The sequence below is a fragment of the Perognathus longimembris genome, chromosome 28 (assembly GCF_023159225.1).
Source record: "Perognathus longimembris pacificus isolate PPM17 chromosome 28, ASM2315922v1, whole genome shotgun sequence".
Classification (NCBI taxonomy): Eukaryota; Metazoa; Chordata; class Mammalia; order Rodentia; family Heteromyidae; genus Perognathus; species Perognathus longimembris.
The window spans coordinates 14,606,186-14,634,139 of NC_063188.1; the positions used below are offsets into that span (position 1 = coordinate 14,606,186).

The 27,954-nt window shown below is 43.1% G+C and overlaps 1 protein-coding gene and 1 long non-coding RNA gene across 2 annotated transcripts in view; one reads left to right on the top strand and one right to left on the bottom strand.

Moving 5' to 3' along the window:
- The window catches only part of Gpc4 (glypican 4), a 114,240-nt gene that overhangs the window by 60,160 nt on the left and 26,126 nt on the right, over positions 1–27,954 (top strand). The window contains exon 2 of the mRNA XM_048336749.1: positions 7,616–7,774. Within this exon, the coding sequence (XP_048192706.1) occupies positions 7,616–7,774 (159 nt within the window). The remainder of the gene's footprint in view (positions 1–7,615; positions 7,775–27,954) is intronic.
- LOC125344144 lies at positions 11–27,917 on the bottom strand. Its single transcript, XR_007209416.1, has 3 exons — positions 27,874–27,917; positions 19,503–19,513; positions 11–272 (listed from the first exon to the last, which is right to left on the bottom strand). It is a non-coding gene; the product is annotated as an uncharacterized LOC125344144 (long non-coding RNA).

The window sequence follows — 27,954 nt, forward strand, 5'->3', positions numbered from 1 at the left end:
CCTGGGAACTGCGATCCTCAGATGTCTGCCATTTGAGTAGGCAGGATTTAGACAAGAGCCACGGGCTCATCTGCTTCTACCTTTTCTTCTAATATTTACTTGTTATGAAAGTAAAATGTTTCCCTTGCTTTTTAGTCTAGCGGGGTGGGGAACCTATTCTCCACCAAAGGCCATTTGGATATTTATAACATCATTTGTAGATCATACAAAATTAGCAATACAGGCAGATGGCCTCAGGCTAATATTACCAAATAGTTGTGTTTTGTTTTGTTCTTATGGTCATGGGGCTTGAACTCAGGGCCTGGGCACTGTTCCTGAGCGCTTTTGCTTGACTAGTGCTCTACCACTTGGAGCCACAGCACCACTTCGAGTTTTCTGGTGGTTCATTGGAAATAAGAGTCTCTGGGATTTTTCATGCCCAGGCTGGCTTTGAACTGTGATCCTCAGATCTCAGCCTCCTGAGTAGCAAGGATTATATAGGTATGAGCCACCAGCACCTGGCTCATTACCAAAATTTCCAGGCCTTGTATATCCTGAGGCCAGATGTTAGCCTCTCCTACAAAGCATTCACAAAAGAATCTTAGTTACAGGTATATACTACTACACTTGGCCTTAATGTATGGTTGTCAACGCAAGTTCATACTTCAGTTTGATTGCATTTGGTTTTCCTCTTGTGAAAAGTTTGAGTGAGATAATTCATAGAACAAATGCTTCACCCATTTCTAGTGTACAGTAGTTTTGGATATGCTCTCTGGTGTGCACCCATCTCCAAAATCAATTTTAGATCACTGCAGAAAGAGACCCTATGCCTTTTAGCTATTAATAATCCCCTCACAGATAACCCCCCCAAATTAAAGCCTCTAATTACTTAATCTACTTTTATGTAGATGTACTAATATTGGGCTTGTTGCAGAAATAGAATCGTGCAATGTGAAATTCGATAACTAGTTCATTTTAGTTACCAAGGTTTTTAACATTTAGCTACCAAGTCACAGTCATTAAAATGTTATTTCTGGGCTGGAAATGTGGCTTAGTGGTAGAGTGCTTGCGTAGCATGCATGAAGCCCTGGGTTTGATTCCTCAGTGCTACCTACACAGAAAAAGCCAGAAGTGGCGCTGTGGCTCAAGTGGCAGAGTGCTAGCCTTGAGCAATAAGAAGCCAGGGTCAGTGCTCAGGCCCTGAGTCCAAGCCCCAGAACTGGCAAAAAAAAATGTTATTCTTTCTTAGGACTAAGTAATATTTCTAAACACATTGGTTTAGCAGTTCCTTTAGTAACTGAAATTTGGCTATTCGCAATGGCACTGCTGTGGAAACATTTGCAGACACATTATTTTGTGGTTTTTCTTAGATTTGCCCCCTAATATCATTGTTGTCTAAATATCCCATTTAGGGGCACACACTTTTTGCTCTTTCTTTTCTTTTTGTGTGTGTGTGCGTGTGTGTGCACATGTGTTCCATGCATGTATATGCTGGTCCTAGGGCTTGAACTCGGGTACTGGGTGTGGTCCTTGAGTTCTTTGCTTAAGGCTAGTGCTTGAGCACAGCTCCACTTGCAGTTTTCTAGTGAATTGTAGTGAATTGGAGATAAGAGTGTCATGCACCGTGATTTCCAGATCTCAGCCTCCTAAGTAGCAAGGATGACAGGTGTGAGCCAGCCGTGCCTCGCTGGCTTTGCTTTTCATGACACATTAAATGTCTGGCCTTGGCTACCTTGTTCAGTCGCCACTCATCTACTCGGCATGTCTTTCCTCCCCATCTCTATATCCTCTTCAGATCACCCAGAACTTCGACCCAAGTGAGGCACTAGAGATAGAAAACCATTAATCTCTTAGGTGTGCAACAGTGTGTCCAGTTTGTTCTTAAATATTTCCAATGGCAGCCCTTCCCTTTAGGCCCAATTTATATCACTTGTATTTCCCAAAGGTGTTCGGTTGCTTGCTTAAAAAATAATCAGTCTGGGCACAGGGCCTATGTGCTTTCCAAATCACACTGGTGCAGGCAAGCCTGGAATCTCTGGCAGTGTCTTAAAATGACTTCTGGCTGCCATTTCCTCCATTTCAGATAGAGGAGGAGCAGCAATCCCTACAGATGTACTCTGTTTTGTGCAAGGAAGCGGGGGCGGGGGCGGGGAAGCTTCCTACCTTAGTGGATTCTATGAACCATTCCTCTAGAAGCCTATCATCCTCCCCTTGAAAAGTAGAAGGTTTGGAGAGAACTATTGGGGGGTGGAGGTAGGAGGTGAGGTGGTGGCATTTAGTTGGATTTGCAAAGGAAAAAAAGATTTTGAGAATACTACTACATAGAAACCGAACTATGGTTGAGAATAGTCAGTCATGAATAAGCTGAAGGCTACCCTGAGAAAGTAGCCACGATGTGGAAGAACCCACCTGAAAATACACGAATGCTACCTGTACTTCATTGTCTTCAAAGACATAAAACCAGCCTTGGGTGACAGGGGCAAATGAAAGCTAGAATGAAGAACCCACAGCCTTAAAGGATCCAATGGATTTCTCATAATATTCAATGCCGCCTTCTTTAACCTTTGTTTTTAAGTGCTTAAAAAAAGAAGAAAGGGGGGAAATCAGTATACACGGGGCAGTAGTAATTTATTGTGATTGGCTTTGTCCACCTTTCAAAACTACGGCATTGATATTAAGAACTAAAGAGAAATTACATAGAGCTGCTGTGATTGAAAAAAAAAAGTTTGGTTCTTTCTATTGATTTTTTTTTTTTTTGGTTTTGTTTTGTTTTAAATGCCATAGAGTTAAAGCTTTAGAAGCACGCTTCATTGAATCTTACCCAAATCTCCTAGGACAGGCCTAGGGACTTTTTTTTTCCTATTGAGGGCCACTGACCCACAAAGAAAAGAGAAGAAAAAAAAACTAATCAAGGGCCATGTGTAAAAAGCAACTTAATTTACGTGCTCCCTTAGAAAACCATAAAGGCCTCACTTTACCTGCTTTTTAAATTAAGAACATGGAACTCTGAATGTGTAGAACAAATAAAAACCCGTCCGTTTCATATTATGTTCAGTTAAGAGGGGGAGTGGGTTTTGTTTTTTTTAAAGACAATTGGCAGTGTGAAAAGAGAATGGGAAGCAAGTGAGAGGATTTGAAGGGAGTAGCAGAGATAGAGACAGGAAAAGTATGTGTGTTCACGGTCATACTTGCAGGGAATAATTGACAATTATACATCCTAAGTGTTGTGTAGCGAGCTGCTCTATTGACTGGTGAATTGCCATTCCCAACAGTCTGTGGCTGGAATCCTGAGGCCTGTCCAAGAATTTTCTGTGGGGGAGCATGGGGCTTTGAACTCAATGCCTGGTCCTATAGGACCCTCACCCCTATCCCCGAGGCTGGCAGTCTATCATTTGAACCACAGCAATACTTCCAGGGTGTTTGGGGTGGACTTTCCTGCCCAGGGTGGATTCAAACTGATGTTCAGATCTCTACCACCTGACTAGCTAGGATTACAGGCATGAGACACTGGTGCTTGACTAACAATAATTCGTGTGTGTGTGTGTGTGTGTGTGTGTGTGTGTGTGTGCCCATGCACGTGTGTGTGTGTGTACGTGCTCTGGTCCTGGGGCTCAAATTTAGGGCTTAAGTTCTGTCCCTAAGCTTTTGTGCTGAGTTATTACCCTACCACTTGAGCCACAGAACCACTTTGGGCTTTTTCTGTGGTGCTGAGGAATCGAACCCAGGGCTTCATGCATACCAAGGCAAGCACTCTACCACTAAGCCACATTCGAAGCCCTGTGGCATAATAATCATTTTTTTTAGTTTATTTATTTATTTATTTATTTTGGTGCCAGTCCTGGGCCTTGGACTCAGGGCCTGAGCACTGTCCCTGGCTTCTTTCTGCTCAAGGCTAGCACTCTGCCACTTGAGCCACAGCACCACTTCTGGCTGTTTTCTATATAAGTGGTGCTGAGGAATCGAACCCAGGGCTTCATGTATATGAGGTGAGCACTCTTGCCACGAGGCCATATTCCCAGCCCCATAATAATAATCATTCTTTTTTTTTTTTTTTGGCCAGTCCTGGGCCTTGGACTCAGGGCCTGAGCACTGTCCCTGGCTTCTTCCCGCTCAAGGCTAGCACTCTGCCACTTGAGCCACAGTGCCGCTTCTGGCCGTTTTCTGCATATGTGGTGCTGGGGAATCGAACCTAGGGCCTCGCGTATCCGAGGCAGGCACTCTTGCCACTAGGCTATATCCCCAGCCCATAATAATCATTCTTAATGAATGAAGGATGTGGATTCAAGAAGTTCTCATATCAGCCCTGGGATATAACTCAGGAGCAAAGCATTTATCTAACAAGTACAACTTCCTGGGTTCTATCCCTAGTACCAAAGTAAAAAAGTGTTCTTATATCTAGTGCTACCTCATAGTCGCTGTGGACCTGTCCCAACTCCATTGTGTTCTCCTTTAGTTCAACTCAGCTGCAAGGAAAAGCTGTGTCCTCTCTCATAAATCAGCAGTGTAGAAGATCACCAGGCTTAAGAAAAGAGGTCTCTAGAAAGAAGGGAAAAGAAGAAGAAAAGAAAAAACACGTCGCCTTTACACACTGCATTTTAGAAGCAATATAAAACACACAAAGGAGAATGCCTTTCAAATAATATGTATTCCTTGGTTTTCAAAAGAAACCATTTGGGTGATTAAAGTAGAAATATTCTCCAAGGTCTTCATTTTAAGCGTGTTCCTCTTTGTGGTGCTGGAGCTGGTAAACCAGGGCCTCACACATGCCCAACAGTGCTCTACCATCCAGCCGCACACCCTGCCCTGAAATATTCAAGTGGGAAAAAGAAAAGGGGGGAAAAAAAGAGCAAACTAAAGTTGCTCAAGTTCTGAGATTGTTAGTAGAAGCCAGATGTCATGGGAAGTTCAAATGTAAGTCTGTGCCACTTTGCCTCTTTGTACTTCTCATTGACATGAAGTGATTGTGGCATTGAATCCCCAGTGCACAGTAAGTATGTCTTGGGATTTCATTCACAAGCTTGTCTTAACGCTGCCTGTGTCTTGGGGCTTTGGGGGAGGGGAGGGGAAGAAGAAAAAGATCAAATTCCATTTTCAAGGAAGGCTATTTATAAATGCAGGCAGAAGAAGGGATGTGTTCAAGGCTGTGTGGCCCAGGGTGTAGGATGCTTGAAGTGAGAGAATCTTCTAGAAGAAGAAGATGGCATTGCCAGCAGAAACATTAGCTAAGGATCACCCCTGTGTTCTTCCTTTACCCGGGGCAAGCCTTTCATCACTGCACTTAACTCTTCCTGGAAAGAGCTTTTCCCTAAGATGAAAGTGTACACTTTGCCTTTTTTTTTTCCTTTAACATTTTTTTATTAGGTATTGCCAAAACAAAGATACACTCTTATAAGCAGGTCTTAGTGAGATTGGACTGAAGATCCCAGTTGATGGTTTATGGGTGGAGATCGCAGCCATGCTGGGCTTTGTCCATGTGCCAGGATAAACGGGCCCTGATTCTTTTCGGCAGGATAGCAGTAAAACTTTGGATTACTCTTACCCGATTTTTGAAGGGTGTATCCTCAGTGTAAAATTCCTGTGGGTAACATTTAAACCTCACAACGTCCAATGCCTTTTTTTCAATGGAGTAAATGATTCTTCACTGCTTTCTTGGTATTTTCTAGCTTCCAAACTGGGGGCGGGGGGCGGAAAGCAGTCAATGTACATGTGTCCATGCGTGAGGCTTCGCATGCGCACTGGAGAGGGGGGCAAGAGGCAGGCTTTTTCCTAAGAAATGTATTTTTTTTTTTTTTTTGGCCAGTCCTGGGCCTTGGACTCAGGGCCTGAGCACTGTCCCTGGCTTCTTCCCGCTCAAGGCTAGCACTCCGCCACTTGAGCCACAGCGCCGCTTCTGGCCGTTTTCTGTATATGTGGTGCTGGGGAATCGAACCTAGGGCCTCGTGTATCTGAGGCAGGCACTCTTGCCACTAGGCCATATCCCCAGCCCCTAAGAAATGTATTTTGATCACATGTAGTAACAGACCTTTTTATATTCATGGACCTCGTTAAAACAAGACGAACAAAGTCATGAATGATTTTGCCTTGGATATTCAGTGCAGATCACAGCAGCATTTGTAGGACTGTGACAGACAGTCTAAATGATCATGAATTTTTGTAGCCTCTGACAATCTAAAAGAAACAAACATCTGCCTAGGTATGGGTGGCTCACACCTATCATCCTACCTACTTAGAAGGCTGAGATCTGAGGATCAGGGTTCAAAGCCAGCCCGAGCAAGAACGTGCTTAAGACTCTCTTATCTGCAATGAACCATCAAAAAGTCTGAAGTGGAGCTGTGGTTCAACTGATAGAGAGCCAGCGTTCAAAAAATGCCCAGGGACAGCGCCCAGGCCCTGCCATTGTAAGGGGAGAGGTATTACAATTTTTGCTTGGTGACAGAGGACCAAGGTACTTTCTAGAAGAACCCATTCGTTCACTCACTTGCAAATCACAAGCAGAATGCACTTTGATGTAGGGAAGGACATTGTCATGGGTTCGGCTGCTGGGGAAATGTGTCTCTTCTGTTTGTCTCACTACGTAAAGAGTACATCTATTTGTCTGGGAATGTGGCTTAGTGGTACAGCGCTTGCCTAGCATGCACGAAGCCCTGGGTTCAATTCCTCACTATCACATACCCAGAAAAAGCTAGAAGTATTGCTGTGGCTCAAGTGGTAGCGTGTTATCCTTGAACAAAAGAAGCTCAGGGATAGTGCCCAGGAGCCCTGAGTTCAAGTCCCAGGACTAGCAATAAAAAAAAAGATGACAACTTTTTTTTTTTTTTTTTTTGGCCAGTCCTGGGCCTTGGACTCAGGGCCTGAGCACTGTCCTTGGCTTCTTTTTGCTCAAGGCTAGCACTGTACCACTTGAGCCACAGTGCCACTTCTGGCCATTTTCTGTATATGTGGTGCTGAGGAATCGAACCCAGGGCCTCATGTATACGAGGCAAGCACTCTTGCCACTAGGCCATATTCCTAGCCCCTATGATTTGTTCTTTTAAGGACAGTCTTTCCTGGAGTGTAAACTCCCAAATATAGAAAACCTATAGATTTATAAACACAAACCATAGCTGGGCACTGCTGGCTCACATCTGCAATCCTAGCTACTTCAGGAGGCTGAGATGTGCGGTTCACAGTTTGAAGTCTGCCCAGGGAAAAAAGTCCTGGTGTGACTCTTTTATCCAACCAACTAGATAGAAAAAGCTGGAAATAGCTCTAGTGGTAGAGCACAATGAAACTCAGCGCCCAGGCTCTGAGTTCGAGCCATGGGACCATCACCAAAAACAAAAAAGATGAAAAAAAAACAAACCCAGACTGGGTTTCATACTGAAAGGGGCTGCTTTTATTGACCACACTGATTTTCCTGTGTTCTAATCATCTCCTGATGAGAAAGGTCTTTGCGTTTCTCATTTTCTCCCCTCCCCCGCCCCAGGAGACTCAATGTGTTTAGATACTATGACACATTTTGGATACATGGGGTATCTGGGTCTTTATAGCACTCTCACTGAAATGAAGCAGAGTGTGTACACTCTAGTCAAACCGTTTCCTTTTATACTTGATGAATGATCATAGAGGTTGACAATCCTACTTTTTATCTCCCTAGGTGATCATCTGAAGATCTGTCCCCAGGGCTATACCTGTTGCTCTCAAGAGATGGAGGAGAAGTACAGCCTACAAAGTAAAGATGATTTCAAAAGTGTGGTGAGCGAACAGTGCAATCATTTGCAAGCCATCTTTGCTTCCCGGTACAAGAAGTTTGATGGTATGTGCTTAAGCCTTATTTCAGAGCTGAGTATCGTGGCACTGTCTATATAAGCCCAGCTAGCTACTCAGGACACAGAGGTAGAAGGATCACTGTCTGGGGCCCAATTGGGCCTCATAAACACACTAAAGGGAAAGGGCTTGGCTCAAGCTCCTTTGTTGTAGCTTTGGGTAAGTCTTCTACTAAAAGGTTTTCTTACTGGCTACCATAAGGCAACTGGACCACATGGCTTTGTTGCTAGAATTTGTTTTTGTGTTTTGCACTTGCATCTATATTATAGACATTATTGAAACGTGGTCAACAGGAATAATTTTTTTTAAAAAGACTAGATTAGTTTCATTTAAATGTTTTTCCTTCCCCCATTCCCCACCCCTTGGCTGAATGCAACATAATATAGTTAATGCAAGCCATGGGGGCTAGAGGCAGGGGACACCTAAAACTTCCTAATGAAAAGCAGGCATCTGCAAGCTGCCTTAGTTGAAAACACAGAGATTCTGCAGATGCTGGACTTCAAATTAAATTTCAAACGGGATTCTCAAAGACAAGTCGAATTCCTCAAAGCTCTACAGAACACAGGATGAAAGCTCAGTTGTGGAAGAGCTTTGCAGCCCTAACCAGCAAGTGGCTCCCTTTCGAGGCTCCTTCCTAACGGGAGCTTGGTGTAATCTTGCTATGGAAAAGCCACAGTGGACTCCATTCGAATTCATCATGTTATTAGATGTGGCCTCTCACGGATACACCTTCATGTCCTTAGTCAAGAAATAACCAACCTGGGTGTCATGGCTCACACCTGTAATTCTAGCTACTCAGGACGCTGAGATCTGAGAAGCATGGTTCAAAGCCTGCCAGGCAGGAAAGTCTGTTGAGACTTTGCTTCCAGCTAACCAACAGAAAACCACAAATGGTGCTGTGGCTCAAAGTGGGAAAGTGTTAGCCTTGAGCATAAAAGCTCAGGAACAGCACTCAGGCCCTGAGTTCCAGCCCTACAACCAACCAAAAAATAAAGAGAAGAAAAGAAAAAGAAAGAAAGCTGAAGCTACATTACAGATAACAGACTTTAAAAAAAAGAGAACATAAGGCCAGTTACTGGTGACTCACATGAGTAATCATCTCTACTTGAGACTGTGATCTGAGGACCATGGTTCAAAGCTAGCCTGGTCAGAAACCCCATGAAACTCTTAATTCCAATTCACCAGAAAACTGCAAGTGGCGCTGTGGCTCAAGTGGTAGAGCACTAGCCTTGAGCAAAAAAGCATAGGGACAGCACCCAGGCCCTGAGTTCAAGCCCCAGGACTAGTGCACACACACACACACACACACACACACACACACACACACACACACACACCCATGAGGTCCAAACACCTTAGCATTCCCCCCCCCCCCCCCCGTATGAAGATGGCTGTGAGTAGATTTAATTTTCATCAGAATGATTTCCTTTGTGCCTGTTTTAAAAGGCCATTCTAATTACATAGTACCTTTGAAGCATGCTTTTCTTGACATTATGTGTGGCGAAGAAGTACCAGGCAAGTTTTCTAGATGTGAAATGTCTTTGAGTATTTCTGCAAAGGGCTGGTTACCATGGTGAGCAGTGAAGACTAAATTAGATTTGGCATAGCTGATAAGGCACAACTCCATTATTACAACAGGTTGCATTTCAAAGGTTCCTTTTGAGATTTGCTATTTAAAACTTATAAGTCATTTAATTAAGTGTTACACAGGGTTCCAGGCTAGACGACAACTGCATTTTTTTTTTTTTTTTGGTCTGTAGTGGGGCTTGAACTCTGGGCCTAGTCTCTGTCCCTGAGCCTAGAGCCAGTACTCTATCACTTGAGCCACAGCACCACTTCTGGTTTTCTGGTAGTTTATTGGAGATAAGAGTCTCATGGACTTTTCTGCCCCAGCTGGCTTTGAACCACCATCCTCAGTTCTCAGCCTCCTGAGTAGCTAGGATTATAGGCATAGGCTACCCGTGCCTGGTTAGCATTTTTAATATATAATGAACTTGAACTGTAAAATACTGTCTATGTATTTTACCATAGACCACTGACCCTGCCTGATTTTTCAAACTGTGCATACATCTGTTTGACCTTTTTGCAGTAGCAGAGATTCGAACCAAGGCCCTGCACATGCTAGCTATAGCTCCATCCATTCTCTACTACTGAGCTAACCCTTTACCTATTTGTTCTTCATTTTGTTTCCTTTGCCCTGAGTAAGTGTAAATAAATTAATATCTCTCTATATCTATTAACTTCAATATGCATGTTATACCTGTTAGATTATTAGCAATATACTAACACCACAGGAAACAGTTGTTGACAAAGTCATTGTTATTGTCTCTGCTTCCCAACTCTTATTATTTCTGTTGAAAAGCATATTTTCTTTTCCTCCTCCTTTCCCTCACCCTATCATTATAGTTTGGAGGGCCTGGACCTTGCTTTGTATTCCAGGCTGACCTAGAACTTGTGATCCTTCTGTCTCAGCCTCCGGAGGACTAGGCTTACAGGCGTGCACTACCTTACCTGGCAAGAATGATGTCCTTGTCTCTATAACATTTCTCATTCAAGATAAGAACTTAAATGTTTCCTTTCACCCTGGGGAGGAAATGTAGCAAGATCATTAGATGGACATCTTTGAAAACTTGAAATAGTGGTACTTAAAAATGACAACACAGAGACTTCGTGAAATTCACATGGGAACATAAAATCGTGTTCTTTAGTAATGGCTCTTCTGTTAGCAGGACAATGGGGTAGACATAAAGCTATTTCCAAGGCTCAAGACCACCTCCTTCAAAGCACCCTGCTTCTTATTAGATGTGTCAGTTTGTGGAGTAGAAACAGCAGTGGTTACCCATAGGCCTGCTGGTTTAGCTATTTTTTCCCCTTCCTGTTCTCCATGGTTTTATTTCAGTACTCCTGTGATCCCAATGTGTTGTGTTCTTTTTTTTTTTTTTTAAGAAAGCCATACAGAGAAACTTTATCAGTAAGTGTTAGCATACATTGTTTTTGGTTTTGTTTTTAAAGGGAAACAATTCCTCTTGACCTTCTTTACCAGGCCTCACATTCAATAACTTTTTTTTTGGCCAGTTCTGGGCTTGGACTCAGGGCCTGAGCACTGTCCCTGGCTTCTTTTTGCTCAAGGCTAGCACTCTGCCACTTGAGCCACAGTGCCACTTCTGGCCGTTTTCCATATATGTGGTGCTGGGGAATCGAACCCAGGGCTTAATGTATAAGAAGCAAGCACTCTTGCCACTAGGCCATATTCCCAGCCCTAACTTTTTTGTTTTTTTGTCAGTCCTGGGGCTTGGACTCAGGGCCTGAGCACTGTCCCTGGCTTCTCCACAGCGCCATCTCTGGCCTTTTCTATATATGTGGTGCTGAGGAATCGAACCCAGGGCTTCAGATATACGAGGCAAGCACTCTTGCCACTAGGCTATATTCCCAGCCCCCTCACATTCAATAAATACATTATAATTGTACCTTTATCACTTTCCAACCATAGGAGACCACATGACAATAAAACTCCAGTTTCTTTCTTTTCCCCCTTCTTATCTTGAAGTAGTTATACAAAGAGGTTGCCAATTTACAAAGCAGTTTATGAATACAATATATCTTAATCAATATCACTTCCTTCAACATTCTCACCCATCCCTCTCAACCCACCTGTCCCTCATTCTTCTCTTCTCATTTTGTAGGGTATACATCCAGTTTCTTCTCACTACAGATTAAGACAGCATAGACAATGAAGTTAATGAGCACCAATTAACCTTTGTGTGTGTGTGTGAAGCTGAAATGTCTTTGGGGATCTGAACAGCTGGAATTCTTTGAAATTTTTGTTTGTTTGTTTGGTTTTGGTTTTTTTTAGTTGGTAGTGGGGCTTGAACGCAAGACCTGGGTGCTGTCCCTGAGCTCTTTTGCTCGAGGCTAGCACACAGCTCCACTTCTGGTTTGCTGGTGGTTCACTGGAGACAAAGAGTCTCATGGACTCTCCTCCTCAGGCTGGCTTTGAACCACTGATTCTCAGATGTCAGCCTCCACAGTAGCTAAGATTACAGGAGTAAGCTTCTGGCACCCTGACATTAATCAGTTGATTTTTAAGACTACTATCACCTTGCCAACACTCTCAAGATCTAAAATCAAGTATGAAGAGTAAAAGTGCTTTAACCGCGGGTGTCTCAAGTCTCAGAAATGCAAATTCATTGGTAGGTGCTGTTGTCAAGGAATTGGTCACTTATAAAAGCAAAGGGAAGACAGGAAGGGTTGGAGGGAGCAACAAGATGGCGGCCGAGGAACCAAGTAGGCAGCCAAAGTTGCACAAAGACAGCCAGGGACCTTCAGTGAGGAAATCGATGACACAGAAATATATTAGAGCCAAGTATTGGTGGTTCACGTACCTGTAATCCTCGCTACTCAGGAGGCTGAGATCTGAGGATCACAATTCAAGGCTAGCCCCAGCAGGAAAGTCCATGGAGTCTTATCTCCATGAACCAGGAGAAAGCCAGAAGTGGAGATGTACCTCTTAAGTGGTAGAGCACCACCAACCTTGAGCCAAAAAGGCAAACAAGCATGTGAGGCCCTGAGTTCACGGCCTAGGCCCAGCAGAAGAATAAACCACTGGAGCAAGCAGCATCTAAGGTGCACTTCCTAAGGCAAGGGTGCTGACATTATCATAAGCCTCTTACTTTCTGGGCTTGCTTGCCATTACCAGAAATTATTCTAGATGATCCGATTCTCATGCCAGCTCTGGGCTTTGAAAACTGGACATTAAAACCAACAGATTTGAGGAGCAAATCCTTCTTCCAGCTCCTTTATGATTATATGTATGTGTGCACGTGTGTGTTCAGAGCTAGGTGAAATAACAAGAGAATACTTTTTTCCCCCATTATCTTCCTATCTCCTCTTACAAATTTCCCGTGTTTCCTGTGCTTTCAATAGGTGCCTCTGAATTTAAGGCCTTGCTTCTATGTTTTTCTACAGTACACTGTTTTTGAAATCCATTGTTAATTTAGAATGAAGAGACATATACAGCCAGGGCTTGATGGTCACAGAGCTAGCTGCTCCCCCCTATTGGCCAGTAGTGGAATTTTTGGGTAGTAAAACTTCTAATTAACTTAGCTGAATGGGTTGGCTCATGAATATGCTAATGAGGCAAAAGTCTGTTAAGGGGGGGGTTGGGGGGAGAATTACTTGGCAAAAGAAATACAAATAATAGAAGTGGGACATAATCTGGTTTGGGAGGAATCACTGCCTAAACACCCACCCCCAAAATGTTTGGCATTTTGTAAGAGACTTAATTGTTTTGTTTTTTAAAGAAGCATAGTGATATTCAAAAACCCAAATAAGGTTAAGCGAGTTAGAGCCACTGTGTGAAATAGGTTTCTGAATTGCATAATAAAAATGATGTTACATCTAGAAGAACTAAACAACCCCCTTTAATCAAATCATTTGCTAGATATTTTGTAAGGTAAAAGCAATCTTAATGTAATAAAACTGTTTGAAGTCTGTCTGTTGAGCAGAGTCTTCAAACTTGTCCTTTAGGAGCAAATTGAGTACCCTTCGGTTAGAGACAGAACAATGAATTGTCAGCCAGGTTCTGTAGCGACTTTCTGTGGCTCAGAGGCAAATGAAGTGGATCTCAGTTTTCCCATCACTAAAATGACTGGGTTGAGCTGGATGTCTCTGTAAAAACCCTTTCAATTCTAAAAATTCTGTGAGCCTTTCAAACCAGCTGCTTTCGTGAAAGGTCTTCCAAGATGATAATTAGCCATCTGTATGTAGGATAGCCTCTATTTTCTCCTATCATTTCTTAACCCTCAGCTACTTGCACTAGGTCTTTGAAAACCCACCCATGAGCCTACAGCTTGTTAGCTTCAATAATAGCAGACATTTTCAGCATTCACTGAAGATGCAAATAAAAGAAATCATTGTCCATCCTGTCTCTCAACATGGCTATGTAAAGCAGAGGACCTAGCCTTCTCTTAAGCCCTCAAACTCTCTTGTTTCCTAGCGTCTCACAGACTTAGCTGATGGAAAGTGTTTTGTTTGATGTTTATATTGGTCATCGCTTCTTTAAGCTGGTAGGAGAATGCCTTGTGGAGAGGAGACTCAATGAGCCAACTGCATTGGACCCCATAGTCTCACGAATGATAGTGGGCACACACATTCTGCTTAGCTTAAAGGACAAATAAGGCTGGAGTCTGGTGGCCCATGCCTGTCATCCTAGCCACTCAGGAGTCTGAGATCTGAGGATCACAGTTCAAAGCCAGTCAGGGAAGGAAAGTTTGTGAGACTCTACTCTCCAATGAACCACCAGAAAACCAGAAATGGTGCTGTAACTAAACGTGGTAGAGGAATAGGCTTGAGCAAAAGAGCCCTGAGTTCAAGCCCCATGACTGACCAAAACAAAAGAGAGAGGGGGAACTGTATGTACTTTTTGTTGAGCTCTTGATTTGATTACTGTAAGTTGTGATTCTTATCAAGTTTCATAAGAATGCTAACAAAATACCCATGCTTTTCAGTCTTTTTCATATATGAGGAAAACAAGATTCAATTGTAGGAGGAAATAACAACTAAATCCAAAACCATTCACACGATTTAGAAGGATGTTGCATGGCTTTTCTCTGGACTTCAGTAGTACTCTGACAGCGAGTTACTGTCTAGCGTTCTGTAGCCACACAATTCGTACAATGCCTCAATGGGAGAAATCCAAGAGACCAATTCACACCAGGTGCCATTGGCTCATGCCTGTAATTATAGCTGAAATCTGAAGATCCCTGTTTGAAGACATCTTGGGCAGGAAAGTCCATGAGACTCCTCTCTCTGATTAACCACCAAATAGCTGAAAGTAGAGGTATGAAAAAGCAAAGGGAGGGCTGGGAATATGGCCTAGTGGCAAGAGTGCTTGCCTCATATACATGAAGCCCTGAGTTCAATTCCCCAGCATCACATATACAGAAAACGGCCAGAAGTGGCGCTGTGACTCAAGTGGTAGAGTGCTAGCCTTGAGCAAAAAGAAGCCAGGGACAGTGCTCAGGCCCTGAGTCCAAGGCCCAGGACTGGCAAAAAAGGGGGAGGGGGGGACAGTGCCAAGAAACCAATCCATACTATGCATTTCTGTGACATACTTTCTAGCTGCACACCTCCAACGAGGCCTTTATTAATTATGGCTATGCAAAAAGATAATACATCCATGCAGTTAAATAATACTTATGGTCAGGCATCAGGAGAATTCAAGATAATTTGGCTTACTTGTTGACCATAAAACTAACCTTTCTTTTCTTTATGAGCTGGTACTAAGGCCTGGCCACAGGGCCAGGGTAATGTCCCTTCCCTGTTTTGCTCAAGGCTGATCCTTTACCACTTGAGTCACAGCTCCACTTCTAGCTTTTTGGTGGTTCACTGGGAGATGAGTCTCAGAGTTTCCAGCCAGGATTAGCTTTGAACCAGGATCCTCAGATCTCTACCTGCTGAGTAGCTGGGATTATAGGCCTGAGCCACCAGTGCATGACTTGTCTTCTTTTTGTTGTTGTTTTTGGTCTTGGGGCTTGAACTCAGGGTCTAGGTGCTGTCCCTGAGCTCTTTTGCTGAAGGCTATCAGTCTACCACTTGAACCACAGTGCTACTTCTGGATTTTTTCTGAGTAGTTTGCTGGAGATAAGAGTCTTACGGACTTTCTGGCCTGGGCTGGCTTCCAACTGGGACCCTCAGATCTCAGCCTCCTGAGTAGCTAGGATTATAGGCGTGAGCCTCTGGCGCCTGACTTGGTTCTCTTCTTGAGTTGCCTGAAGTGTGACCAATCATGGCTCTGGCAGTGGCTATCTGGTTGGTGGAGGGAGCTCTAAGCACTTTTCATCCAGGCAGTGAAAGGGTTTATTTGATCTAGCATAGAGTGCAACTGATGGAGTAAGGTTTTTCAAGCCTTTCTTATCTTATCATTCCTACCCATTTCTTTCTTTCTTTTTTTTTTTTTTTTGGCCAGTCCTGGGCCTTGGACTCAGGGCCTGAGCACTGTCCCTGGCCTCTTCTTGCTCAAGGCCAGCACTCTACCACCTGAGCCACAGCGCCCCCTCTGGCCGTTTCCCATATATGTGGTGCTGGGGAATCCAACTGAGAGCTTCATGTGTAGGAGGCAAGCACTCTTGCCACTAGGCCATACTCCCAGCCCCCTACCCATTTTTTTCTTTTTTTAAGTAATTTTATTATTACTTTTTTATTTATGTGGTACTAAGGAATCGAACTGAGGGCCTTATGCATGCTAGGAAAGCATTCTACCACTAAGCCACACTCCGAGCCCCTTCCACCCATTTCTACCATCCCTCTTGCAAGAATCAGCAGAACAATAAGAATGGTAGAAATAAATATGGCTTAGACACAAGGGGAGACCAGGGGCAAGTAACTGCAAAGTGTCAGAAGTTTGGAATATGTTCATACCGTTTGATTCAATAACTCTACTTGCAGATATGTAACCTAAGGAGAGAAAGATCTGCCTAAAGACTTATATTAAATATTATTTGGGTGTTCATCACAGCTTTATTTATCATAGTAAAAAATTGGAAATAAGTCTAAATGCCCCACAATGATGATTGAATTGTGACTTGATCATATGATGTCATAGCATGCAGTTATTTAAAATGATGTGTTTAGCTAGGCACTGGTGGCCCATGCATGCCTATAATCCTAGCTACCCAGGAGGCTGAGATCTGAGGATCATGGTTCAAAGCCATCCCAAGCAAGAAAATCTGTAAGACTCTGATCTCCAACAAACACACTGTGATTCAAGTGGTAGACTGATAGCCTTGAGCCAAAGACTGCAGGGACAGCACCCAGGCCCTGAGTCCCTGGCCCCTTGGATCTCATTACTCTCCCACCCCCAACGACAGCTAAAACAATGGTAATCATATAGGAAATACTGTGTCTTATGTGAAGAAGCAATGTAAATACAGTTTGATGTCAGTGATGTGACAATATATATTTTTATAGGAACTAGATGGGAAGGAAATTAATAAGGTATTGGTGCTTACAGCTGTGGAATTATGGGTAGTTTCTTCCTACCTGTCATTTTTCAGTTGCTACAGTAAGGAATACATTTTAGAAAAACATTGTACTTTTTTATTTAAAAAATGCAGGAATCACTTTGGTGTTTAAAAAAATAACATTTTTATTAAGTGTCACTATTCATGGTAGACAGCTTGGAAAAGGCAGTAAAGTACATTGTGGCCTCCAATGATTGTACTGAATATTGGGAAATAAGATTTCTTTAAGAGCATGAAGAAATATTATTTTTCTTCCTATAGCATGTCATTATGGAGAAAGAAAAACCTTTATTAGCCTAGCCATTGGGGAAAAACGATATGGAGTTTTCTCCTCAAATTAAAAATGTGCCATAAGACCTAGTGGTCCCACTGCTGGGTGTATACTATAGGTAATAAAATCAATGTGTCAGACACTGGCACACACATATCCGTCACTGTATTATCCACAATAGCCATTCATATATGGGACTCCACTGTAAGTGTCCATCAATTGATGCACAGACAAAGGAAACAGACCTTGGAATACTGTTCAGCCATAGAAATGGATGAAATCTGTCATTTGTTTTTTGGGTGGTTTTTTTGGTTTGCTTGTTTTGGTTTTGGTTTTGGTGGCCATGAAACTTGAACTTAGGGCCTGGGCAAAGTCCCTGAGCTTTTTCCACTCAAGACTAGTTCTCTATCATTTTGAGCCATAGCACCACTTCCAGTTTTCTAGTGGTTCATTGGAGATAAGAGTCTCACAGATGTATCCTGCCTGGGCTGGCTTTGAACCACCATCCTCAGATCTTAGCTCCTGAGTAGGTAGGATTACAGGCATGAGTCACCTGAACCCGGCTTCAATCTTGTCTTTTGCGATATTATGGATTGACCTAGACAATATAGTAAGTGAAATTAGGCACAGAAAGACAAATACTGTATGCTCTTACTCACAAGTGGAATGCAAAAATGGTAGCCTTACCAGCCACCTGTGGCTCACACCTGTAATCCCTAACCTATTCAAGAGGCTGAGATCTGAGGATGGTAATTCGAAACCAGCCTGGACAAGAAAGTGCATGAGATTCTTATCCCCAATTAAGTACCCACAAAAGACAAGTGGAGCTGTTGCTCAAGTCGTAGACACTAGCCTTGAAAGAAAAAGTATAGAGACAGCACCCAGGCCCTGAGTTCAAGCCCCAGGACTGGCACTGTTGTAGGGAGTACAGCTGACTCCATCTTGATTATTAGGTCAACCTGACCCCCAAATTCTGCTTCTGTACATGGCTTGCTTAACTGGCCAGTCAGTTCGCTTTTTGCTTCCCCGATAAATCCATCTTTTTTGCCTGACACTGTCTCTGAGTGGTGGACTCTTGGAAGGACGTGGAATCTCCTCCCTCAAACCCTGTAACAGCACCCCACCCCCACCAAAAAAAAATTGCTCTTGATCCCCGGCACCATTGTATATGCCTCATCTTTTTTTGTAATAGCTATAGATACAACGTGTACTTATATGCAACTGAAATCCAGTCATAGATTCCCATATCATTCATGGAATCAATCATAATTGATTATGCAATTTGATATTCTGACCTTTTTCTTAATTTGAGGTCATGAACAGATAAGACTATGAGGAATTGTATATGTGAAGTCATCTGATAAATGCACACCAAGTTTAGCATTTGGAATATTAAGATGTCTTCCAATTTACTTTTCCCTATGCAGAGCTTTCCTGGGGTCTCACTAAACACCGAGACTGATTTTTCATTTGGAATGGATATCCTGAGCCCATTTCCCTTGAGAAGTAAACTTACTCAAAACTTATTCACTAGGCCAAATGCCGGGTGATTCACATGTGTAATCCTAGCTACTCAGGTGGCTGAGGTCTGAGGATCGCAGTTCAAAGCCAGCCTCAGCAAGGAAGTCCTTGAGACTCTTATCTTCAGTGAACCACCAGAAAACCAGAAGTGGTTCTGTGGCTCAAAGTCATGAGTTCAACATGACTAACAGAAAAAAAAAAAAAAGATAAGAGCATAACTCCTTCAGTTTTCCTAACAGGTTGAAGAGTATGATTTGTAGCTTGTGTAGAGATTTCTCAGGAATTTTGTTGTTATGGTGGTGACTGAATGTTTGCATGACATCTTAGGGCAGTGAAATGTGACATTTACAGTAAAGGAGAAATTCATCTTTATATATAAAAGAGCTACCTAATCATGTAAATCCAAGGTGATCACTAAGTAAATGCATTGAATTGAGAGGGCTTCCAGTCTGGTAAGACCAACACAATCCATTCTAGCCTGGCAATCAATAGGCAGTCAGTTGTTTATAAAGAAGCAACTAATGGCATTTAATAGCCAGACTGGAGGTCCTTTGTCCTTTTTCAAGAATTTTGAATGTTTATTGCATGGGAGACAAGTGTGGTGATAGAAATTCCAGAGGTACATGATGGTTTTTGGTGTGTGTGTGTGTGTGTGTGTGTATGTGTGTGTGTAAAGACAGGATCTTTATATAGAAGACTTTTATAAGGAATCACTTTGCCTTTTTACTCTAGCTTTTCCCATGTTGAGCCCTCTTTGCCCGGAGACTAATTACACTGTAGAGCTGGAAAATGCTTCCAGTCCTCTGGCTTACTCAGTGCATTGAGCTGCCTTCTGACAAATAAGGTAATATGCAAACAAGAGGCAAGGGCTGACCAACCTCAGTCCTTCTCTTATTTTTTTTTACTTTATTTTTTTCTTTATTGGGTCGCTAGAGGTCTGCAGGCTGGCCAGTTACAAAAACCTACAGCCGCATTCATTCTTGAAGTGTTTTCTAAGTGTCTGATGGAGATGGCGTTGTCTCTTTAGTGGAATGCAAGCTCTCTTCCCAGGGTTTAATGTTCCAGCATTCCTTACTTGTCACCCAGTAGTTGCTTCCAGGTTCCTAGATATTTAGGATATGATACAGCCTTGGAAGGTAGGAATCTTAGCATCTCCCTTGGAATAAAGAGCTCCCAGTTTTATTTTTTATTTTTTTTATTTTTTGCCAGTCCTGGGCCTTGGACTCAGGGCCTGAGCACTGTCCCTGGCTTCTTCCCGCTCAAGGCTAGCACTCTGCCACTTGAGCCACAGCGCCGCTTCTGGCCGTTTTCTGTATATGTGGTGCTGGGGAATCGAACCTAGGGCCTCGTGTATCGGAGGCAGGTACTCTTGCCACTAGGCTATATCCCCAGCCCAGCTCCCAGTTTTATAAGGCCTTAGCTGTACTTAGCAGACCTCTGGTAGCTTTGGCTTTATTTGTGTTTCCCCAGATGGATTATGTTTAACTCTAAGAGACGAGATAAATGCCAGTCTTAAAAGACTTTTACATGATTGTTAATATAAAGAAATACTAAACCCAGCCCAGGTGGTGGCTCACACCTATAATCCTGGCCACTGAGGAGGCTAAGATCCAAGGATCACAGTTCAAAGTCCATCCTAGCAGGAAAGTCTGTGTGACTCTTGAGATTCTTACCTCCAAGGAACCCACCAGAAAACCGGAAGTGGAGTTAGGGCTCAATGAGGTAGAGCGCTAGACTCGAGCAAAAAAAAACCTCAAGGGACAGTGCCTAGGCTCTGAGTTGAAGCCCCATGGCTAAGAAAGAAAACAGGGACTCTAAGTGTGACAATATCACTTCTTGTGTTATTGGTAGCACCTATGTATTGAGCATCTACTTGGTGCTAGGCATTGTCCAGTATTAGATGAGGGACAATAGCCTTGTTTTGTAAATGAGCAACAGAGACTCAAATAAGTTAGACCTTTTGCCTAATCCTGGTCTTATAGCTACTAAATAAACATCATGCTTTTCCCACTGTGCCACCATCCCTTAGTTAAATGGCCAGTCAGAAGCTCAGTTGTTTGACACTTACAAGCTGTGTATTTAAGTCTGCACAATGAAAATTGTAAGGGGAAATAAACCGTGATCATAAACCCTGTATTACAAATGCTTGTTACCTACTTTTCTCTCTGACTTTGTTTCAAACTCCAATGGCTTCACTAAAGACTCTGAGCAGCATTTTTTTTTTCATGAATACAAGCAATTGTTGCAAAGGCAATGAACTCAGCTTCTGATCAGTTGTGCAACTCGGACTTGCACTACTCTTGGCCTATCTCCCTTAGTGATCATGTATATTGATTTCAGGCATAATAGGATGGATGATTGCTAGGTGTCTCAACTTAGAAAAGTCTTCTTTAGCTGTTAGGATTTAGCCCTGATCCTGAGATACAAGAATAGGAGGGAGAAATCATCCAGAACCAGATAAATCCTCATCATAGCAAGAAAAGAGGGAACAGCCAGGCAGGCGCTAGTGGCTCACGCCTATGAGTAGCCTAGTGGCTACTCAGGAAGCTGAGTTCTGAGGATCATGGTTCAAAGTCAGCCCAGGCAGGAAAGTCCATGACACTGTTTTCTCCAATGAACCACCAGAAAACTGAAAGTGGCGCTGTGGCTCATGTGGTAGAGTGCTAGCCTGGAGTAAAAAGAGCCCTGAGTTCCAGCCCCAGTACTGACTGTTATGGGGTTTGAGGGAGGAGACAGAGTTCACTACTCAGAGACAGTCTCAAGCAAAAAGATGGATTTATTGGGGAAGCAAAAAGCGAACTGACGGGCTGGGGATATGGCCTAGTGGCAAGAGCGCTTGCCTCGTATACATGAGGCCCTGGGTTCGATTCCTCAGCACCACATATACAGAAAATGGCCAGAAGTGGCGCTGTGGCTCAGGTGGCAGAGTGCTAGCCTTGAGCAAAAAGAAGCCAGGGACAGTGCTCAGGCCCTGAGTCCAAGCCCCAGGACTGGCAAAAAAAAAAGCGAACTGACTGGCCAGAGACGCAGCACCGACTTGGGAGCTGAAACTGTGACAGTAAAAAAGCAGGCTGACCGGCCAGGGACACAGTGCAGACTCGGGAGCTAATACTATGACAACTAACAGTCCTCAAGCTGGGGTTTATGAAGGTAAACGCATAGCACAGATGTAGGGGGTTGACACAGGGGGGTAGAGCAAGCAACAAATGAGTTAAGCAAGCCATTTACAGAAGCAGAATTTGGGGGTCAGGTTGACCTAATATTTTACTTCATTTTAACATTTGCTACCATGTTTCCCTAATCAAGATGGAGTCAGCTCTGCTTCCTACAACAGTGACCAAAAAAAAAAAAAAAAAAAAAAGAAAAAGAAAAGAAAAAAGGAAGGAGCAGTAGAAATGGGGAAGAATTGTGTAAGAACATGCAAAAATTGCTACTTTACTAGAAAGTACAGAAGCAAAATGGTTATTCCCCCCGCTTTTCCTAATATGAAATTTTTACACTATGATTGATATTGTACCTAATTGGTACAGATTTCTGAATGCATGTTATGCCTGCAATCCTGATGAGATCCCTTTGAGGTTGAAAAAAAAGAAAAAAAAACTATTGGTAGGAATAGTCTCATTTTGGGGCTGGGGATATGGCCTAGTGGCAAGAGAGCTTGCCTCATATACATGAGGCCCTGGGTTCCATTCCCCAGCACCACATATACAGAAAACGGCCAGAAGTGGCGCTGTGGCTCAAGTGGCCGAGTGCTAGCCTTGAGCGGGAAGAAGCCAGGGACAGTGCTCAGGCCCTGAGTCCAAGGCCCAGGACTGGCCAAAAAAAAAGGAATAGTCTCATTTAACTGGGCCAGTAAAAATAAGCCTAAGGAGAAGTGAATTGGCCCTTCTTGGTCCTTAGTATCTGTAACTTAATATGGCCACCCTAGAGAACATTTTAAAAAGGAAAGGAAATAAATTTCTGGATAATGAAATGAATTATATCTATAGTAGTATATAACTATATTACTGTAAAGTACATACATTATACTACATACTATATAATACCAGGTATACTATATATTGTATACTATGCTATTATATATATATATATGAGAAACACCAACTGAATCTCTTGAAGTACAAACTAACATAAACACCCACATTCACACCCACATACATAAATAGATGCTAAATTTTTCCTAGCCAGAATCCTGTGAATCACTGGAACTAATGTGACGTTCATGGTAGTGTTGGGCACGTGTGAATTTCAAAACCAGTCTCCTCTTCATTAGATCACTTCTTCTATATTCCCAAGTAAGCTATTTTTTATTATATGCAGCTGTATCAACCAGTAAAGCTCCTCATTAGGACGAAGAACTCTAAGAATGTTGTATTTTTTTCCATAGAGTTTTTAATGTCTTAGCCTTTGTTTGGCTAATAGCACTTGGAAGCCTAAAGGACGAACAGGGACATTTTTTTTCAGAAGTTTTAAAGTAGCTTGGTGGGCCAGGCCCCAGCAATCAAGACTGTAGGTGCCATACATTGAAAATGCAAGTGAGTATTGAGAGCCACTTTGAAATGAGTATGAAAGTTCCAGTCAAACAATTTTTAACACCCATGTCTTCTACTGTGTACTAGTTTTATGAGCAATATAATAAAAATCTAATTTAGGGAAGGACCTGTGGTTACTTTTGGAATTTGCTCTGTTAGGTCATGAAATATTAACTACACTGTGTTGACACAAAGCTTGCGTATTATATTCTCAAAGATCAGGCTTTCTTTTTCTTTCCTTCCTTTTTAACTTTCCTTTTTCTTTTCGTTGTTTGTCTGTTTACTGGCTCTGGGGCTTGAACTCACACTTCCTTGGCTTTCTTGCCCAGGAATATGTTACCACTTGAGCCATATTTATAGTCCAGCATTTTGGGGGACTGGAGATGGGAGTATGGAGGATTTGTCTGCCTGGGCTGGCTTCGAACCACAATCCTCGGATCTCAGCCCCCTGAGTAGTTAGGATTACAGGCGTGCGCCACCTGTACCTGGCTTTTTTCATCGGCATCTTTTATACCCTGATCAACCAGGACCATTTAGCTTTGCAGCCAGTGTCTGCACTTCGGGTGATTGCTGAAAAAGTGAGTTGGAAGAAGATTCATCATTTCTAACTTTAGCTTACCACAGGATCATACATAGCTGGGCACACTCCTAAAGTTTGTGGTTCAGTGAGTTGGATGGGGCCAAGAATTTAGGGTGTGTGTGTGTGTGTGTGTGTGTGTGTGTGTGTGTGTGTGACACTACTGAGACTTGAACTGCCGGGCCTGGGCACTGTCCCTGAGCCTTTTGCTCACACTCTACCACTTGAGCCACAGCTGTACTTCCAAGCTTTCAGTAGTTTATTGGAAATACGAGTCTCAGACTTTCCCACCTGGCATGGCTTCCAATCCTGATCTTCGGAGCTCAGCCTCCTGAGTAGCTAGGAATTACAGGCACGATTACCTGCGCCCAGCCTGAACTGCAATTTCTAACTAGTGTCTGAGTGATGTTGATGGAGTTGTCACCTGACCTGGGCTTGGAGCGCTCCTCCTGGCATGGTGGAAATATTATAAGGCTTTCCTATGTGGTTGACTGGTAGCAAGGTTCTTCTCATTCCCGTGGGATAGTCACCAATGTGGATTGAAGGATGCCCAGAAAATGAGTAAATCATCTTTCAGGGTGAACTTCAGAAGACTGGGCCTGTCAGTCAATGAACTGAGCCAAAAAGGAAGACTTGCCCTTCCCCCGGGCAGCCCCATTCAACAAGAATAGAGGCCACAATGGAATGGCAGGACAAAGGAAAGGGGGAAGCTGGCTTTCCCTGAGGCACACACTTGACCTTGTCAAGGGGCTGCATTTCCTGCTGTTGTAGTCCCTGGGCATCACACACCACATTCTTCCAAGTTTGAACACAGACTGGCAGGAGCTGCTCTGCAGGGAGCGCTTGGGTCTTTGACTGTGGCCAGTGGTTACAGCACCGGCTCGCCTCGCTCAGCCGGAGTCTCCTGTGTTCTGGCACTGAGCACCTTAGGCGTTCGTTTCCTTGCCTCTCAGGCAGGCCTGCAGATGGCTAGTGAGAGACTTTTCAACTTCTGTGACTGTGTGAGCCAATCTAATATAGAGATCTATATTAGAAAATTATACATAACATATTAGATAATTATATATAATATGTGCACACTATATATAACGAGAGGAAAGGAGGAGATGAGAGGTTTTGTCTGAGGAAACGTGACAATTTCGCTATGCCTTTGTGCTTCTCCACCCCCCCTCCATCAATTTAAGGGGAGGACTTTGGTTTGGTTGGGTTTTTTTTTTTTTAAACCCAAATGGAGATAATTTGACCTATCCATTGGTTTCCTCCATAAAGGAAGTCCAATTTCTTTCTGTGAAGAACGCCCTAAGGGGAAAACAAACAGCAGAGAGAGAGAGAGAGAGAGAGAGAGAGAGAGAGAAGCAATGCACAGAATTTGAAAATGTAGGAACACAAGGGACTATGGACTTTTAGCTCTGGAGAAAGCACAGAGAGATCCATTAGAGTCCTAAGAGACATAAATACGGAATCTTATGGCATGAAAGGAAAACCACACACATAGATCTCCTCCTCAAAGGCTCCACTGGGTCCAGGTTTTTGGAAAGAAGGCTCTGGAATGATTGCTGTCAGCCTGTGATTTGGCCTTGCAGCGTGGGAAGAGAAGGTTCTGTGGCACTGCTGCATTTTGATAAGCTTGCCAGCATTCTGGCTTTGAAGTCAGTGTCACATTTGCTGTCGGCTCCCTGTTCACTTTGAGGCCGTTTCTTATTTGATGTGGTCCTTACAGTTGGCTCTGGTATTTCTTCTATTTCCTGCTTATAAACTTGATATCATGAGGTGTTTACTTTGATATCATGCAAGGAATTCTTTAAGAATGAATTAGTAGCCCAGTGCCAGTAGCTCACGCCTGTCATCCTAGCTACTCAGGAGGTGAAATCTGAGGATCACAGTTCAAAGCCAGCCCAGGTAGGAAATTCTGTGAGACTCTTATCTCCCGTAAACTACTCAAAAAAAAAGCCTGTGGCTCGAGTAGTACCTGTTGGCCTTGAGCAAAAGAAGCTCGGGACAGTGCCCAGGCCCAGAGCTCAAGCCCCGGGGTGGGGGGTGGGGGGAATAAATTGTTACCATTAGATAACTCTGTGAGCTCATCTTCTCACTGAAACATCCTTAGAAAAGCTTGAGGAGAAAATGAATTTATTATTTGCACTTAGGATATGAAAATCTTTCACACTTAGCCTATGGCTCTGTGGTATAATATGAAATAATCTGATCTTTCCATTTGTATTTTTTTGGTCACTTGCCTTCCATGCCACCTTACAATGTTCCCAAAGCTAGGGTTGGGATCATTCTCTCTTTTCCCTCCCCCCCACTCCTGTGTACTGTCCATCAGAAAAAAACACTAGAAAGTCTCACGATGCTTTAGTATGGGTCTTTTAGGAAGCAAAAGTCAACCTAGATACCCCCAAATTTATACTAATGTCACTGAAAACACCCATAAATTGATCTTCAGGAAGTCTATGCTTGCTTCTAAGAGTATTTCATTATGGTTTTTTTTGGGGGGGGGATGGGGGGAAAGACAATCATGGGGTTTGAATTCAGGGCCTGAGCAATGTCCCGGAGCTCTTTTACTCAAGGCTAGTACTCTACCATTTTGAGCCACAGTGCCACTTCTGGTTTTCTGGTGGTTCATTGGAGATAACAGTCTCTTGGAGGCTGGCCAAGAGTGGGTCATGTCTGTAATCCTAGCTACTCAGGAGGCTGAGATCTGAGAATCCCGGTTCAAAGCCAGCCTAGGCAGGAAAGTCCATGAACCACTTATCTCCAATTAACCACCAGAAAAGAACAAAACAAAACTGGAAGTGGTGGGCTGGGAATATGGCCTAGCAGTAGAGTGCTTGTTTCGCATACATGAAGCCCTGGGTTTGATTCCTCAGCACCACATATATAGAAAAAGCCAGAAGTGGTGCTGTGGCTCAAGTGGTAGTGTTGGCCTTGAGCAAAAAGAAACCAAGGACAGTGCTCAGGCACTGAGCTCAAGCCCCAAGACTGGCAAAAAAAAAAAAAAAAAACCAACAAAATAACAAAAAGAAAAACAGAAATGGTTGTTAGCAAACACAGAACTTTAAACACTTTGCCATTGGTTCTTTACCTGTTCATTGCCTGTCATGTCTGAGGCCTGCAATACTAACATACAAGGTTTAGGAGTCAAAACAAAACAGGAAGGGTCAGGGACAGGTGTGTGTAAATAACCCAAACCCACTTCTGCCAAAAAGTTAGAGAAAATCTTCCACCCATCCACGGAACTTGGGGTCCACACTGCCACAGCAATGCCCATTCACAGCGGAGTGGAATGCAATAGCACCCCAACCAGGCTTGTAGTGAGCTTCTTGCAGCCCAGGAGGTATTTTGGTGGCACATAATCCTATTGATCTACCTTGGAGAAATAACAGAAAATTAGAGTTTGGTCAGTCTAATATCAGGCAACATGCCTCTGTGATGTGTCATCCAATTCTGCATTTATTCTCTTTTAAAAACAAAAACTGAGTCATACATTCTACACTGAAAGTATTTTTGCTGACCAGGCATGATAGCTAATGGACAGTATTAAGAAAGATTCATTAAAAGGGGGAAAAAATACAAACAACCCTCCCACCCACCCAACTATATGTAACATGCTAAACATCCCTTTTACCCACCCACCCTTGCCTGCATTGATGTTAGGAGAAAAGGAAAAAAAAAGTTTCTTATGACGCTAAAAGCAAGAAAATCCAATAAATGAAAAATGTCTTCCTTTGAAGAAAGAGAACTACACAGACTGCAAGAAAGAGAATGATTCCAGAACTGATGATTTCAAGAAAGTAAAAAACTTTTTTTTAAAGAGTCTCATGGACTTTCCTGCCCTGGCTGGCTTCAAGCTGCGATCCTCAGATCTCAGCCTCCTGAGTAGCTAGGATTTCAGGTGTGAGCCACCAGTGCCCGGCTCATTATGGTGTTTTTGATCGCACACATGTTCCAGGCATGCCATGTGGATAAAAAGAGGGGCGGGGGGAGAAGAAACCTCATGCCCACATAAAATAACAATTGTTGAAAACATCTGTCTTTATCTTAGGTTATAATTAAGGGACAGGATTCACTTTGCTTTAGTAAAATACTGTGGAAAACCTCTTATTTTAGACTCCTGGACCCATTTGTACCGTCTTTTTCTTTTTTTAATGGTAGTGGGTATAGCTCTACTTTTTCTTTTTGCCAGTCCTGGGGCTTGAACTCAGGGCCTGAGCACTGTCTCTGGTTTCTTTTTGCTCAAGGCCAGCACTG